The sequence below is a fragment of the Bos indicus x Bos taurus genome, chromosome 2 (genome assembly GCF_003369695.1).
Source record: "Bos indicus x Bos taurus breed Angus x Brahman F1 hybrid chromosome 2, Bos_hybrid_MaternalHap_v2.0, whole genome shotgun sequence".
In the NCBI taxonomy this organism is placed as follows: Eukaryota; Metazoa; Chordata; class Mammalia; order Artiodactyla; family Bovidae; genus Bos; species Bos indicus x Bos taurus.
In genome coordinates this window covers 61,355,363-61,371,558 of record NC_040077.1, presented here as the reverse complement: position 1 = coordinate 61,371,558, position 16,196 = coordinate 61,355,363, and the positions used below count along the sequence as shown (strand labels likewise).

General features: G+C 34.3%; 1 protein-coding gene across 1 annotated transcript in view; it reads right to left on the bottom strand.

Moving 5' to 3' along the window:
* Positions 1–1,364: 1,364 nt before the first annotated feature.
* The window catches only part of DARS (aspartyl-tRNA synthetase), a 67,193-nt gene continuing 52,361 nt past the window's right edge, over positions 1,365–16,196 (bottom strand). The window contains exons 11-16 of the mRNA XM_027561772.1: positions 9,838–9,984; positions 8,682–8,724; positions 7,472–7,552; positions 5,687–5,798; positions 5,436–5,507; positions 1,365–4,099 (exon numbers count right to left, since the gene is read on the bottom strand). Coding sequence (XP_027417573.1) covers positions 4,008–4,099; positions 5,436–5,507; positions 5,687–5,798; positions 7,472–7,552; positions 8,682–8,724; positions 9,838–9,984 — 547 coding nt within the window. The 3' untranslated portion in view covers positions 1,365–4,007. The remainder of the gene's footprint in view (positions 4,100–5,435; positions 5,508–5,686; positions 5,799–7,471; positions 7,553–8,681; positions 8,725–9,837; positions 9,985–16,196) is intronic.

The following is a 16,196-nucleotide window of genomic DNA, read 5'->3' as shown; positions in this document are numbered from 1 at the left end:
AACTAAAAAAAAAAATTGATGATACAAAAATTTAAATGGAAAAGCATAGGACTTAGAATAGTTAAAATAATCCTGAAAAGAGGAACAAGACTGGAGAACTTAAACTTTCTGATTTTAAGATTTACTTAAAACTGTGAAAATCAAGACTGTGATATTGATGCAAGAACAAACATATAGATCGATCGAATAGAACCGAGTTTAGAAACAGACCCATATTTATATGCTTAACTCTTTTCCACAAAGGTGCCAAGTCAATACAACAGGGAAAGGAAAGTATTTTCAACAAATGGTCTGGATCAACTACATGGGTGTGTGTGTGTGTGTGTGTGGAAACCTTGACCATTACAAATACCATAAATACCACAGACAAAAATTAACTTGAAATGGATCATGGATCTAAATGTAAGAGATCAAATTACTAAAACTGTACAAGAGAACAAAAAAACTTGTGACATTGGATTAAGCAGCGATTTCCTAGATCATAGAGGCACAACCATAAAATCAAAAACTTCTGCTCTTTGAAAGGCAACTAAGGAAAACAAAAGAAAAGGCAAGCCACAGACTGAGAGAAGCTAGTTGCCAAACGTATCTGACATACATTCATATTCAGAATACATAAAAAGCCCTTATCAAGTAGAAGACAATCAACCAATTAATCACTAGGGAAATACAAATTAAAGCCACAACCATGAGAATAGCTTAAATTAAAAAGGCTGATATTTCTAAGTGTTGGTGATGATGTGGAGCATCTTAAACTCTAATTGTTGGTAGAAATGCAAGGTGATAATAGCAACTCTGGAAAAAACAAATGGCAGTATCTCCTAAAGTTAAATATACACTTCTCATAGTTCCCAGGCATTTCACTACTAGCTGTCTACCTAAAAGAAATGAAAACATGCCTGCAGAGACTTGTGCTAGCAAATGTTCCTAGCACCATTATCCACTACAGACTAAAAACTGAATGCTACTTATATGTATATCAACTGGTGAAGAGATAAGCAAATTATTGTACATCCATTCTGTAGACTACTACTGATCAATACTAATAAATATGCTATTAATATATGCAACACCATGATGAATCTCAAAACATCATGCTTAAAGAAAGAAGTCAAACACAAAAGACTATATATTGTTCCATTTATATGAAACTCTAGAAAAGATCTTCGTTGCTGGAGATGGCAACTATTAATGCACTGTGCAATTTTCTAGGGCAATGGAAATATTCTGTAGTTAAGGTGAAGATTACCTAACCATATAAAATAACCAAAATACATCAAACTACACACTTAAGATGAACAAATTTTGTTGTATATATTAGCAAGTTGAATTCAGTAGTACATACATAAAATATTAACAATACATCATATTCAAGCAGTATTTATTTCAGAAAAATATCAGGAATTTGTTACTATCATCTGTCATATTCAAAACTAAAGGAAAAAAAATTGCAGCAAATAACAGAAAAAGTACTTGACATATTCAACAGTCATTCTTAACAGGAACTCTTAACAAATAGACTCCTCATTAACCTGTTAAAGGGCAACTATCAAAAACCTACAGAAAATATCACTTAATCTTGAGCTTTTAGGAGTGTTTAAAATTAATTCAGAAACAAAAGCATGCTCCCATTATTGCTTTTATTCAACATTCCACTGAAGAGCTTGACTAGTAAGTAAATATGACATGAAAATTAGACAGGAAGAGATCAAATTCTTTTTATTTGCCTGACACTATTCTCTGTGTTGTTCTTAGGGTTCATGCTTTTTAATCCCCACAACAGTCCCATGAAACAAGATTATGAAAATGAGGAAAGTTGAAGCAAGTTACCCAAGGTTACATAGCTGATAAACAGCAACATGAGAATTCTAATCCAGGTGGAATAGCCACAGAATCCATACTTAAAAGTCTTGTTTCCAGTAGAAAAAAAATGGTAAGGTTTTTTAGCATAAATGAAAAATTAAAAAGTAATTTTATTTACTTTATTTATTTTTGGTTGCACTGTGCAGCTGGTGTTATTTTAGTTCCTAATCAGGGATCAAACCCAGGCCTTTGGCAGTGAGAGTATGGAGTCCTAACCACTGAACTGCCAGGGAATTCCTTAAAAAGTAATTTTGAAAGATATTAAAGAACACCAATATATTTTATCACAATTAAGGAAAAAAAAAAACAAAAAAAAAAGGAAGGGATATACCATGTTTATTAACTAGTAGACTGAAAAGATTGAAAATTTCAAGTCTTTTCAAATTGTTTCATAAATTCAAGATAATTCCATCAAAATACCAGAATATATATATCAAATAAATCTGCAAAATAATACTAGACAATGTTCATAGAAACAAATATTTAGGTAAAATATAAAAGCGTGGAAAGGAATTAAAAAAACATGGAATTTATATAGTAGTTACCACTAGGGTAGGAAGGAATAGGATCAGGGTGGTTAAATGGGAAGCCTTAACTGTATCCACTACTTTTTCCCTAAAAAAAGAAAATAAACATCTGAAGCAAATATGACAGTGTTAAGATTTGCTAAAGCTTGGTGGCAAGCGCAGTGGTGTCCTTTTTTTATTATGCTCAATCTGGTTGACGTGTTTGAAATACTTCATTAAAAAACAAACAAAAATTACATCATTCTTAGACTTTATAAACAATTTATTTTGAAATAGCTGTAATTCTATGAACTTGAGAAGAATAGCTCTAAGGCTATTATTATACTATTTTTGGGTTTGGGGATTATACAATACAGAAAAAAATAGGTCTTGGTGTGGCTTAAATATATTTAACACTTCTAGGGTGTCTAACTTTTATCTTGAGATACTTTGGTGGGTTATGAAAGACAGATTTAAAATTGAGTCTCTATTCTCAAAGAACTCATAATCTAGCATGGTGAAATAAATTAACTTTAAAAAATAATGGGCAGATGCTTATGAACCAAGGTTAATATGCTACCTTTCTGACCTTCTTACTTTTCTGTATTATTTTTCTTTTTCCTGTAGGAAAATAACTGCATTAAATTGTTTTGTTTATAAGTATTATGTGTGGTTCACCATAAAAATAACATTAGCATGGATATATTTAATAATCTAGAGGAAAAGTGTATTTAACTGTAATTCTTTTTGGGAGGGAGTGAGAATGCATTTTAGTGACATTCACTAAATGCCTATCAGTTAAAAATAAAAACAGAAAATTCAAAGTTTTTAATCTATATAAAATAAACTATTAAGCAACCTAAGCCTTCAGCTTTAAGAACTGTATCCTTACACTCATCTGAATTTATCTCTTGATTAATACATGTTATGAATATATCAGTCTTCATTTGCTTTTAGGCATTTACATAAACTGGTTGTCTACTCCCCCTCCCCAAACTATAAACGCCAAGAATCAGCTATAAAATCATACTGCCATGACGTTACACAGAAACATCCATAATTAGCTTTAAAATTTTATTGAAATTCAAGTTTAATTAGTTAACAATTTAATATTATGTTATGTTGTATAATTTCTAACCAGTATTCTAACCTGCTTTACATGATTTCCAGGCACAATTATTAAGGATCGATATTTTCTGCCTAATTTTCCATGATATGCCAATCATACATTCATTAAAACCTCAAAACTTTCCTAAAATTGTTCTTACCTCAATGTCAGATTTTAAAAAAAGACCAAATATTGAAAATTTAAGACATTAATATTATAGCCACTGTAATATAGAAAAAAAAATTTACACATTATTAACTGTTTAAAATTGCTGTTTAACATTTATTGTAGTAATGCAAAATGAACTTTTAACATAATAATATGAATTTTTCATTAAAATGTTTAACCATTTCCTACTGAAGCATGTTCAAAGTTATAAAAATCTTCTCTTTTAAAGTAACGTACACTGAATTAGTCCAAAAGTAATTGTGGCACTTTGGATAAGACATTTATTTTATTGCATATTTTAAGTACCTAAGGTACAGTCTGATTAATAGCAGGTTACTGGAAAGAATAAAAAAACATTTTCTTTAAGGAGTAAGTCTTTTGGGATCACGGGGAAACATTGAGGTTTGACGAACATTGTGCAAGCCCAAAAACAGCATAGTCACTCGTTCCAACCCTGGAGAAAACAAAATAATCATTAATTCATTTTCAGAATTAATCATTCAGGGTCATACTTATTGAAAACTACCAAAATAACATCACTGATCAACAAAATGCTTTTCCTTGTTAGAAAGGAAATGACTTCTATTATTTTAAATGAGTTTAAAATGGAGTATTCTGGGTCTGATTCAGAAACAGGTGATGCTGTATGTGGGAAGGATAAATGAGATATCCTTAAGCTGTATGATTTTGTGAAATGTTAACCACAAATCGATGTAAATATCCAAAACTTATGATTTAAGCAAACAAAAATATAAGCCTACTATTATATTTTCATAAGCTTACTATTATATTTTCAAAAATATAAGCCTACTATTATATTTAACCAGGTTCCTATTGATAGAACCTGGTTACCAAGATTACCATGAATTCTTTCAATGGATTGTATGTAGTGATTAAAAAAAAAAGAATTAAAAAAGTTCTTATAAGTGTTGATAAGGAACAACTTAGTGAAAATACACTAAGCGAAAATGCAAGGTACTGAGTGGTTTATACAGCACACTATAATTTGTGTAAAAAATGTATTTTATATACTTTTGCATACGCAAAGATTATCTTTGTAGAGGTAAAGAGAAAACTAGAAACAATAGTTTTCTGTAGGGAGGTGAATGTACACTATTCTATTTGCTTTGAATTTGAAATCTGTATATTACCTGTTTACCAAAAAACCTGAAACAAACAACCAAACCTTTAACAAAACTATAAATTCAGAATTCTTTTTAGCACAGGCTCAATAGTTGTGGCACAAGAGCTTAGTTGCTCCAGGGCATGTGGGATCCTCCTGGATCAGGGATCGAACCTGACATTTCCTGCATTGGCAGGTGGATTCTTTACCGCTGAGACACAAGAGAAACCCCAGAATTCTTTTTAAGAATTTTTGATACAAACATCCCAAAGTTGAGTTAAATATTTACTCATTTTAAATCACAGAGCAGTATCTTACACATACTCTAGAAATGGTTCTAAAAGCCAATGAAATGTCTTCAACAAAAACATTTAGCAGCCATCTGAACTGACTTGAGGGACAGCTTTAATTTGGACTAATCGGAATGAACTTATGAATACAGAGAGAAAAGAGGATACTCAAAAATTTCATTTAGTCATAACTCACTTAAAAATTCTTTTAATTCAAACTTCTATTACATTTAGCACTTATAAACTTATTTGTAAGTAATAACAAAATACAAAATTTACTTTTTGGAGTCTAATACTGAGGACATTTAGAACTGAAGAAACACTCTGCCAAATGAAATTTGGGTTGGAAATACTGTCATCATATAAAGGAATATTACCAATGCCTCCACCAGCATGAGGAGGGGCTCCAAAACGGAAGGAATCAATGTATGCCTTAATTTTCTCCAAATCTACAAAACAAACATAAAACAAACAAAAAAGTAATTTAGCTTAAAAAAAATTGCAAAGCAGTTACCGTGCAATGAAAATTAAAACAAATGACTGTGTTTCCGAAAAGTCTTTACAGGGTTTTAAAACGTATTGCTTTCAGAATATACATGACCCTCCTCAATATACTGAAACTGTTTACCAATTCCATGATGTAAGGCTCTCTCTGTTAGCAGCTGAGGGTCATGTATTCTTTGAGCTCCTGACAGTATTTCTTCTCCCCTCATGAACATATCATAAGAGTTAGATTGTTTCTGTAGGGAAAACAAACAAAAATACCACTCAACAGGCTATCATCCTATTTCTATCACATATATGTGGAAAAACACTCTCTGTTGCATGAAGAACAATATCATTTATTCCCTACAATTAATTATACAACCTGCTCCAATAAACATGATTTGCTTTTCTAAAATGGGATTAAACTAGTGAGGGTTGAATGATAACTTCTTCTTTTCCTCTATCAGATTTTATGCTCCCCTTCTCCCACACCTTCCAATAACAAATCAGAACAATACATCTTCTTTTAAGCAGTAGCGTAGTGTTGATTCTTTTTTTAAAAAAATTATGTGGCTGTGCCAGGTCTCAGCTGCAGCATGTGGGATCTTGTTCCCTGACCAGGGATTGAACCCAAGCCCCCTGCATTGGAAGCAAAAAGTCTTGGCCACTACACTGCCAGGGAAGTCCCCGTAGTGCTGATTCTTATTTCACTTTATCATCTGAAATGTTTTTAAGTGTGATATGATTTTGGGATCATTTTTGGAACTTCAAATTATCAACAGGTGTTAGTCTTTTTAATTTTTAAAAGTTATTATTTTAAGGAAAGTGAACTGAACATCAAATTTACTGTAGCTCAATTCATTCTTTATCAGGTTTTAACTTATTTTCCCTATCTTTCAGTAAACCAATGGTTCTCAAAGTATGATTCCTGGACTGATAGTTTCACTATTACCTTATGAGAAATATCAATTATCAAGCCCCACCTAAAAAAAAAGTTTAAAAAAAAATTTATTTATTTATTTTTGGCTGTGCTGGGTTTTCGTTGCTACAAGGGCTTTTCTCTAGCTGTGGTGAGCAGGGGCTACTCTTGAGTTGTGGTGTGCAGGCTTCTCATCGAAGCGGCTTTTCTTGTTGTGAAAACATGGGCTTCAGAAGTTGTTGCACATGGGTTCAATAATTGTGGCTCCCAGGCTCTAGAGCACAGGTTCAATAAACCCGTGTCTCCTGCATTGGCAGGTGGATTCTTTACCACTGAGCCATCAGGGAAGCCCCAATCTGTGTTTTAAAGGCCCTCCGAGTGATTCTGATACTCACTAAAGTTGGGGAACAAATGCAAAGGAAAACAGGTGAAAGGCCACAACACATGATTTAGATTAACTACCAGGATAGCGTCTGCCTGCAATGCGGGAGACCCAGGTTCGATCCCTGGGTTGGGAAGATCCCCTGGAGAAGGAAATGGCAACCCACTCCAGTATTCTTGCCTGGAGAATCCCATGGAGGGAGGAGCCTGGTAGGCTACAATCCACCAAGTCGCAAAGAGTCGGAAACGACTGAGCTACTTCACTTTCACCTGGATAGAATGTGAGTTCTTAGTTCAAGGTCAATGATAAAATGATTTGATAAAGTCTTCAAGTCTATTAATACTATTTGTTATTTATATAGTATTTCTTCTTCATATATCTTTAAAAATGATACATGAAAATTATTTTTAATACAGGTTTTGGGGACTAATTTGCTAGAATATTCAAATTTTACAATATCACTTTGACCCGAATTGACAGAAACTAGTAGTAATACATATAGAAATGTGTCTTTTAAAACTGCAAGTTATTAATGAAAACCATTATTTCCACTGTATAATGTGACACAGTGACAATAAAGTTTTCCCTCTTCCCCGAAACAGGTTATTTAAAATCAAATTACTTACAGGATTTCGTGGGTCAGGCATGGTATAGAAAGGTCTTACAGTCAATGGATATTTATCAAGAATATAAAAATCGGTATCATACTATAAAAAGAATAAATATGATTAAAACAGATTTTTAAGACATTTAATGAAAGTAAAAAGAAGGCTACCATTTGGTAATTATTTTTTTTTCTATACATAAGTTTTGTTCTTCAAAATTACTGTAATTACACTCTATATACAATAACTGTTCTGCTTCTTACAGCTGTATCCTACAGTATTTTGCCATGATGTTATAAATTCTTCCAATATGCTTAATTTTTAGGAGCTGTGGATTATTCAATCATAGTTCACATAAGCATTTTTCTTTTTCTTTTTTTGGACATGTACTCTCTTCTCAATTTCTCCTCCGCTGAAAACTATGCTGTGATAAACTTATTTTCACCTTTTTCCATTGCAATTCTAGCTCATTTAATTTTCCAGATGTATTTTAAAACTGTTCTTGTTAAATTATCCTAAATCACGTTGGGTTTTACAAAAACTACATTAAATCTATAAATAAAACTGATGTCTTTTATCTTCAAAAAACCTTGATTATTTCCCCAATGATTTACATTTTCACTAAGATGTCTACAATAAATTTAGTATTTTTCTCAAATGAAAACAATTGACATGAATAATATTAACATGAAATTATGATATCTTTGTTAAAAAGAATATTTACTATGTGACCTACATTTAATTAAAAGGAAACAGTCACGTTTTAACTGTTTTGATGTTAAACATTTTTCCTAAAATTGGGGTCTAGAGGGAATGTCAACAGTGCTGAAACTGGCTCCACTGAAATAGTGTTTTAAAGGTATGAACTCAATACTGTGCAGTTTCAGACTTGTTCCCCAGTCTGTTGAACCATTTTGAGTTCAACCAGCAGGAGGAGCTCAAGGACTGTTTTTATTCAATTACACAATTCTTTTAATTTCTTTAAAGACTGCACTCAGTTTAGCTTTTCTCTTCTTTGGAGTTTTATAGAAAAATAAGATAGGAAAGTAGCCTTCATGTAAAAGGCAGAAAAAAAATTCATTCACCCTCTAGTCCCACGAGTCTGCAAGGGTAGTCAGGGAAGACCATTTCCAAATAATTTCAATCATCTTGAGGTCCTGTCTAACTAATCTGACAATTTAGATATGTTTCAGATTTAGAAAAAGAAATCCAGCATGCATAAGAGTCCTACCTTTTCCTTTACCAAACGACCCAACAGTTTTTCATTTGGTGTACTGCAAAAGAAACATGAAATCAGGTGTCTGAAGATCAAACAGCAACTTAAAAGAGTTTGAGGTTTATAAGGAACCTCTTCTACTTAAAGTTCTCAGAGGATAAAAAATTTAGCCAAAATACACAGCTGTCTATTCTGCTCCTTTTAAAAAACGCAACGACTACTGGAAACCATTCACAGGCATACCTGGGAACGTTAGTCGGTGCTACTCAACAATATTTAAATAAAAGTATAAAAGGAATTTAGCAATCCACCCATTCAGAAATAACATGGATGAAGTAGTTTCCTACAATTACATATAATGAAAGTCTACTACACCAACATAGACTACTCTTGCCATTAAAATGGTTCTATGGCAAAATGGTTTTTCTCTTTTTTGTTATTCTTTATTAAAGGTTTATAAAAGAAAAATCAGTATTTCAAAGTAAAATATAATAGTGTATATATAAACCAATTTAAGTTCTATTCTATTTAAGAAAAATTTCCAAAATACATACAAAAATATCACCCAAATTAAAGAATTTATGGTTTTCCTTAAATTGTCATCTAGCAATGTAGAGGATGATTAAAACAATATACGTATGTGCGTATATACATATACGCACATATATATATTTATTAAACAAATAAAAGTAAATGAGGGTTTTGAGTGAAATATGTTAAAAAAAACACCCCCCAAATTAATAATAATCCTCTCTTCCTTCTGATATCAATTATGAATCATTGTGTTGGCTTAAAGTATTTTAACTTAAGAATCCCTGAATAAAATATAAGTAGAAATCTCCAATCTTTATTAAACTATCATTTCAAAATTATAAATTATTTGATCTGAATTTAGATAATAAAATATAGTATATCAACTAGAGAACAGAGACTTGCATAACTTTTAGAGATTGTTAAAAGTTTCACACCTTAACATGAAAAAATATTAACGCTTAGGCAAACCACATTAAACATAACAGTTTATTTCAGATCACACATTGAACAAAATAGCATCATACTATATAACCAAAGTTAATAAAACTTAAGTTTACCAAGTAGGTGAAAATATATTCATTCTTTCATATCTTAAATCTAATTACTAAAGTTTTAAAAATCACAAATACAAACAAACCTTAGATCTTCTTCATCTCCCATTTCAATTCCAGCTTCCCTAAGCATAGCCAATGCTTCACAGTATTCTAGTCTTAAAGTTGGCTCCAAAAATTTGAATGGCTCACATGGGAACTGTTTATTCACCGTCTGAATTTCAGTTTGAAACCTATTTGTACAAGAGTTAATAAAAATGTGAAATAAATGTTTTGAACACAAGAGATCACTGTGGCAACACGTAAATTAAAGAAAAATTGTAACCAATAATGTAGAAGGAACATACAGCTTTGCTCTTCCATACACTTGATACACATTTTTTTTTTAAAACAAAGAAACATTTTTTAACATTTTAGAGGAATTAACTACATGTGCAGTGATGAGAAAAGGGCAACCTGAGCAGGTTCCAGGGTGGAAACATGCCTTTTCCTGCTCACCCCACTCATCGCCAGATATCCTAGGGAGGTTGAGGGAGCCTGTACTCAAGAGGCCAATTGGCACGGACCCAAGAGCCTATTGCACTACTCTTCCATGTTTCCACTGGTAACTATTTTGAATTCAGAGATAACAAAAGGAAATACTTTTAGAGCAAAGCTCTTTCCTGTAAGTTCAGCCTCAGTGTAGAAATTGCCTCAGGGACTTTCAAGCTCATTAGTAGTAGAAACACCATCTAAGGAAAAAGTATCTAGTAGGTATTGAGTCCCTGTTTATGTCACATAAAATCATTCTTTGAATTAGTGTATGCATCAGAAAAAAAAACTGTTACCAAGAAATTAAGTTAAATAATTAAATGCAAAATACTTTAAAAAATATTTAACATCATTTCTCAATCCTGTATTATTTGTCACTGCAGTGGCATCACAGGATAAAAAAACTTCCTTTATAATTCATATCAACTAGCACTGTTAGAAACATAAAATACTCATTTTGAGGCACTAAAAAAATCTGATTTTTAATACTTTAACAACATTTGTCATCATTAAGGAAGACCAAATTAATGAATATTGTCTTGTCTTCCCCGATTCCCACTATACCATAAGTTTGTTTAGGAGAGTGCCTATTTCTTTCCCATTTTAATAATCCCTATAGTATGTTCATTGTCTATCTTCTAAATATAACAAATGTTCATTGCAGTAAACTGCTGCCGTAGAGGATGGCAAGATTAAAAATGTAGTTTCACTAAAGTATTTATGGATGAAATGGTAGCTGAGATTTGCTTCAGAATAACAGAGCATGGAGGGAAATGTGTAAAATGAAACTGGCCATGGATTGACAATGGTTGAAATTGGGTGATAAGTATGTGGGGGTTCATTAGGCTAGTCTACCCTTTTAATGTATGATATTTAAATTTTTTCATAATCAACAGAATTGAAAAAAGTATGTTTATATTCAGAAGAAATCATTGATTTATTCAAATCCTGACATGATGGGTTAAAATGACCCCAAGAATTAATTTTTAAAGTGTTTTGCTTTGAACATTAACCCCCATTCATGTTAATCAATGGTAATAGAAATATGAATATCAATATTTTAAAATACGTTTGTTTATTCTTCTGTTAGAGATAAGTACTAATGATAAACACGAGAGGGATAAGACAACCACCAAATAACCCAATTTACAACTGACACAGAAACTTAAAATTCCTAAATGATGTATAGAAGACAGGAAGAAGGTTTTTATTTCCAAGTTGCCATCTTAAGCCTACCCATTAAGCCCAGTGATAATGGTGTCTGAATCTCTAATTTGTAAGCAGAGATTTGATTAATCCCAAGTGCTCAAATCATGCTTGCTCTGTTACAAAAACCAAAGCGGAAATTCCACTTCCAATATTAAGTAGAGAAGATATCAATACCTAAAATAAATGAGCTTCATAAACTTTCTTCAATTATAAATGTAAATGAAATAAAAATGTAAAAAAAATGAGGGAGGGAGTTCCTTGGTGGTCCAGTGGCTTAAGACCGTGGGCTTCCAATGCAGGGGGCCCAGGTGAAACCCTGGTCAGGGAACTAGATCCCCCTAGCACCACAACTAAAGACCTCACATGCCAAAAGGAAGAGCTCATGTGCCACAACTAAGACCTGGTACAGCCAAATAAATAAATTTTTAAAATATATAGTAAACAAATAATGAGAAAAGCTCTATTCCTTAACTGTAGTTTCAAAAGATATTTTGTTTTACAGGGAGACATTAGTTGTTCTACAGACTATCTGAATGGAAGTTGCTTAAAATAAACTGTATAGAAATGTTTCAGAGAAAAAAGAGTTAAAAAAAAAAAAAAAAGAAAGTAGGGAGGAGTGGCCAAGATCATAGAATAGGAAGACCTTGAATTTACCTCCTCCCATGGGCACACCAAAATTACAACTATTTACAGAGCAACTATCAATAAGAATGACCTGAAGGCAAGCATAAAATATATTCTACAACCAAAGATATAAAGAAGTAACCACAACAAGACAGGTAGGAGCAGCAGAGATGTGGCAGAGTCAATATTCACATCCCCAGGCAGGCAACCCACAAAGGAGAGATCCCCTCCAAGGAATGAGAGGTCTGAGTCCCATACTGGGCTCCCTAGGCTAGGGATCCTGCACCAGGAAGACAAGCACCCTCTAGAAGGCCTGACTTTGAAGGCCAGTGGGGCAGGCGCTTGGGAGAATTGAAGGCCTGTAGGAAACAGTGAATCCACTTAAAGGGAACATGTAAAATCTCGAGACCTGGGGCAGAAGCAGTAGTTTGAAAGGAGCCTGGGTCAGATTCACTTGTTGATCTTGTAGAGCCTCCTAAAGAGGCAGGAGGCAACTGAGATTTACCCCTGGGGACAGACATTAGCAGCATCCATTTTGGGGAGTTCATTCTATCATGAAGACACTGATGCTGGCAAGCACTATCTTGGAATTCTCCCTCTAGCCTATTGGAGCAAGTTTCAGGTCTAGCCTACCAGCCAGTTAGCACTAGTCCTGGGAAGCCCCAGGCCAAGCAGTCAGCCACACGGGGATATAATGCCACCCACCATCAGGCCAGTAGCAGCTGTAGACCCCCTGCTCAAAACACCTCAGCTACCCCAGGATTTGGCCATGTCCAACAGAGGGCCCAGGACTGGGTCCCACCAAACAGTGGGCCAGCATCAGTTCTGGAAGACCTGTCCTGTCCACCAGTAACCAGAAGCTTCAGCACTAGGCAGCACTTGGCCACCAACTGGGCTGGGAGCCATCCAAGCCCACCAGTATGCCCACAGAAGTCAGCCCTGTCAGGAGGGCCCACATAGCTCGTGTATAGCAGGCATCCCTAGAACATATTGCTCTGCTGAACAGAGGCGAGTGTGTCGCTGGGCCCTACAGGATGTCTCAAACATAAGGCCATTTCTCCAAGATCAGGAAACATAATTAACCTACCTAATACACATATAAAAAGAAAAATTAAAAATGAGGAGAGTTTACAAAACAAAAACAGACTCAGAGACTTTGAGAATGAGCTTATGGTTGCCAGGGGGAAGGTTGGGGGAAGGGATAATTAGGAAGTTCGGGATGGACATATACACACTGCTATATTTAAAATGGATAACCAATAAGGACCCACTGTATAGCACATGCAACTTTGCTCAATGTTATGTGGCAGCCTAGATGGGAGGGGAGTTTGAAGGAGAATGGATACGTGTATACGTATGGCTGAGTCCTTTCGCTGTTCACCTAAAACTATCATAACATTGTTAATTGGCTATACCCCAATACAAAATAAAAAGTTAAAAAAAAAGTGAAGTCAGAAAAACAAATATTGTATATTAATACATATATGTAGAATCTAGAAAAATGGTTCAGATATTAATTTTGCTCAACTGAAATGGAGACAAAGATGTTGAGCACAAAGGTGTGGAAACCAAGGCGGGAGGAGGGGTGTAGGAGGAACTGGGAGATAGGGATTGACATATATACACTACTGATACTATGTATAAAATAGATAACTACTGAGAACATACTGTAGAGGTTCAGGGAACCCTACTCAGTGCTCGATGGTGACCTAAATGGGAAGGTGATCCAAAAAAGAGGGGATATATGTATACATATAGCCAATTCACTTTAGTGTACAGGAGAAACTAACACAACATTGTAAATCAACTATATGCTCCAATAAAAATTGAAACAAACAAAAAAAATGAGGACAGTTTAAGTGACCTCTGGGACAACATCAAGCACACTGACATTCACATTATACAAATCAAAGAAGGAAAAGAAAGGGGCAGAGAATGCAGTTAAAGACATAATAGCCAAAAACTTCCCTAACCTTGGAAAGGAAAAAAATATCCAGGCCCAGGAAGTATACAAAGAGTCCCAAATAAGATCAACCCAAAGAAGTCCACAAGTTCACTGTGTGTGCTTAGTCAGTCATGTCTGACTCTTTGCAACTCCATGGACTGTAGCCTGCCAGGCTCCCTGTCCATGGCAATTCTCCAGGCAAGAATACTGGAGTGGGTTGCCATGCCCTCCTCCAGGGGATCTTCCCAATCCAGGTATCCTGCATTAGAGGCAGATTCTTTACTGTCTGAGCTACCAGGGAAGCCCAAGAATACTGGAGTGGGTAGCCTATCCCTTCTCCAGGGGATTTTTCCAACTCAGGAATCAAACTGGGGTCTCCTGCATTGCAGGCGGATTCTTTACCAGCTGAGCTACTGGGGAAGCCCTGTACCTTCCTTATCACACTGTAATTAGGCAAAAATTAAAGACAGAGAATATTAAAAGCAGCAAGGGAAAAGTAACTGGTTACATACAAGGGAACTCCCATAAGTAGATTAGATGATACTCCTCTAAGGAGATTAGATGATACAGAGGAACAGATTAGTATACTGGAAGACCAACTGGTGGAAATCACTCAAGCTGAACCTACATATATAGGTTGCTATATATAAACCTCATGGTAACCATAGGCCAAAAATCTATAATAGATACACACACAAGACAGAAAGGAATTTATATTGACACTAAAGATAATCATCAAGTCATAAGAAGAAAAAAGGAGAAACAAAAAATAAATTTAAAAACCTGAAGGCAATTTACAAAATAGCAATAAGAACATACTACATGTAAATGGACTAAATGCTCCAAATGACACAGAGTGCCTGAATGGATAAAACAAACAAGGTCCATACATATGTTGTCTGCGAGAGACTCATCTCAGATCTAAAGACACACTCCAACCAAAAGTAAGAGGATGGAAACAAACGTTCCATGCAAATGGAAATGAGAAGGACATTACATAACGATAAAGGGATCAATTCTACAAGAAGATCTAACAACTATAAATATACCCTACATAGGAGCACCTAAATAATAAAGCAAATATTAACAAACATAAAGGAAAAATAACACAATAACACAAAAGAGAAGACTTTTAACTCCCCACTTACATCCATAGTCAGATCACCCAGACAGAAAATCAATAAGGAAACACTGGCCTCAAAAACACATTAGGTGAAATGAACTTAACAGACACACACACACACACACACACACACACACACACACACACACACACCATTCCATCCAAAAGCAGCAGGATGCACATTATTTTCAAGTACACAAGGAACATTCTCCAGGATAGATCACACAGTGGGCCACAAGACAAGCCTCAGTAAACTTAAAATTAAAATCCTATCCTGGATCTTTTCTGACAACACGCAAAGGGACTAGAAATCAACTACAAGGTGAAAAACAAACAAACAAAAAAACCCCAGCAATCACCACTAACACATAGAGGCTAAACAATATGGTTCTAAACAACCAATGGGTTACAGAAAATATTAAAGAAGAAACAAAAAAATACTGAGAGACAAATGAAAACAAACACATCAATCCAAAGTCTGCAGGATGCAGCAAACACAGTTCTAAGGGAAGTTTACAGTGATAAAAGCCTACCTCAGGAAGTAAGAAAAGTCTTAAACAACCTAACCTGACTTAAAGGAATGAGAAAGAAACAAGCAAAGCCCAGTGTTACTAAAAGGAAAAAAGTAATAATGATCAGAGTAAAAAGAAATAAAATAGACTAGAAAAAAAGAGAATCCAAATCTGTAGCATCAGAAATGAAAAAGAAGTTACAACTGACACCACAGAAATATAAAGGGTCGTAAGAGATTATTATGAATACATATATGCCAATAAACTGAACAACCCAGAAGAAATGGACAAACTCCTAGAAATGTGAAATCTCCTAAGACGGAATCAGGAAGAAATAGAAGATGTGAATAGAACAATTAACAGTAATGATGTTGAATCAGTAATAAAAAAACATACTCCCAACAAACAAAAGTCCAAGACCAGATGGCTTCAGAGGTGAATTCTACCAACATTTACAGAATTAACTTCTCATCCTCTTCAAAAAAGTTCCAGAGGAAGAAA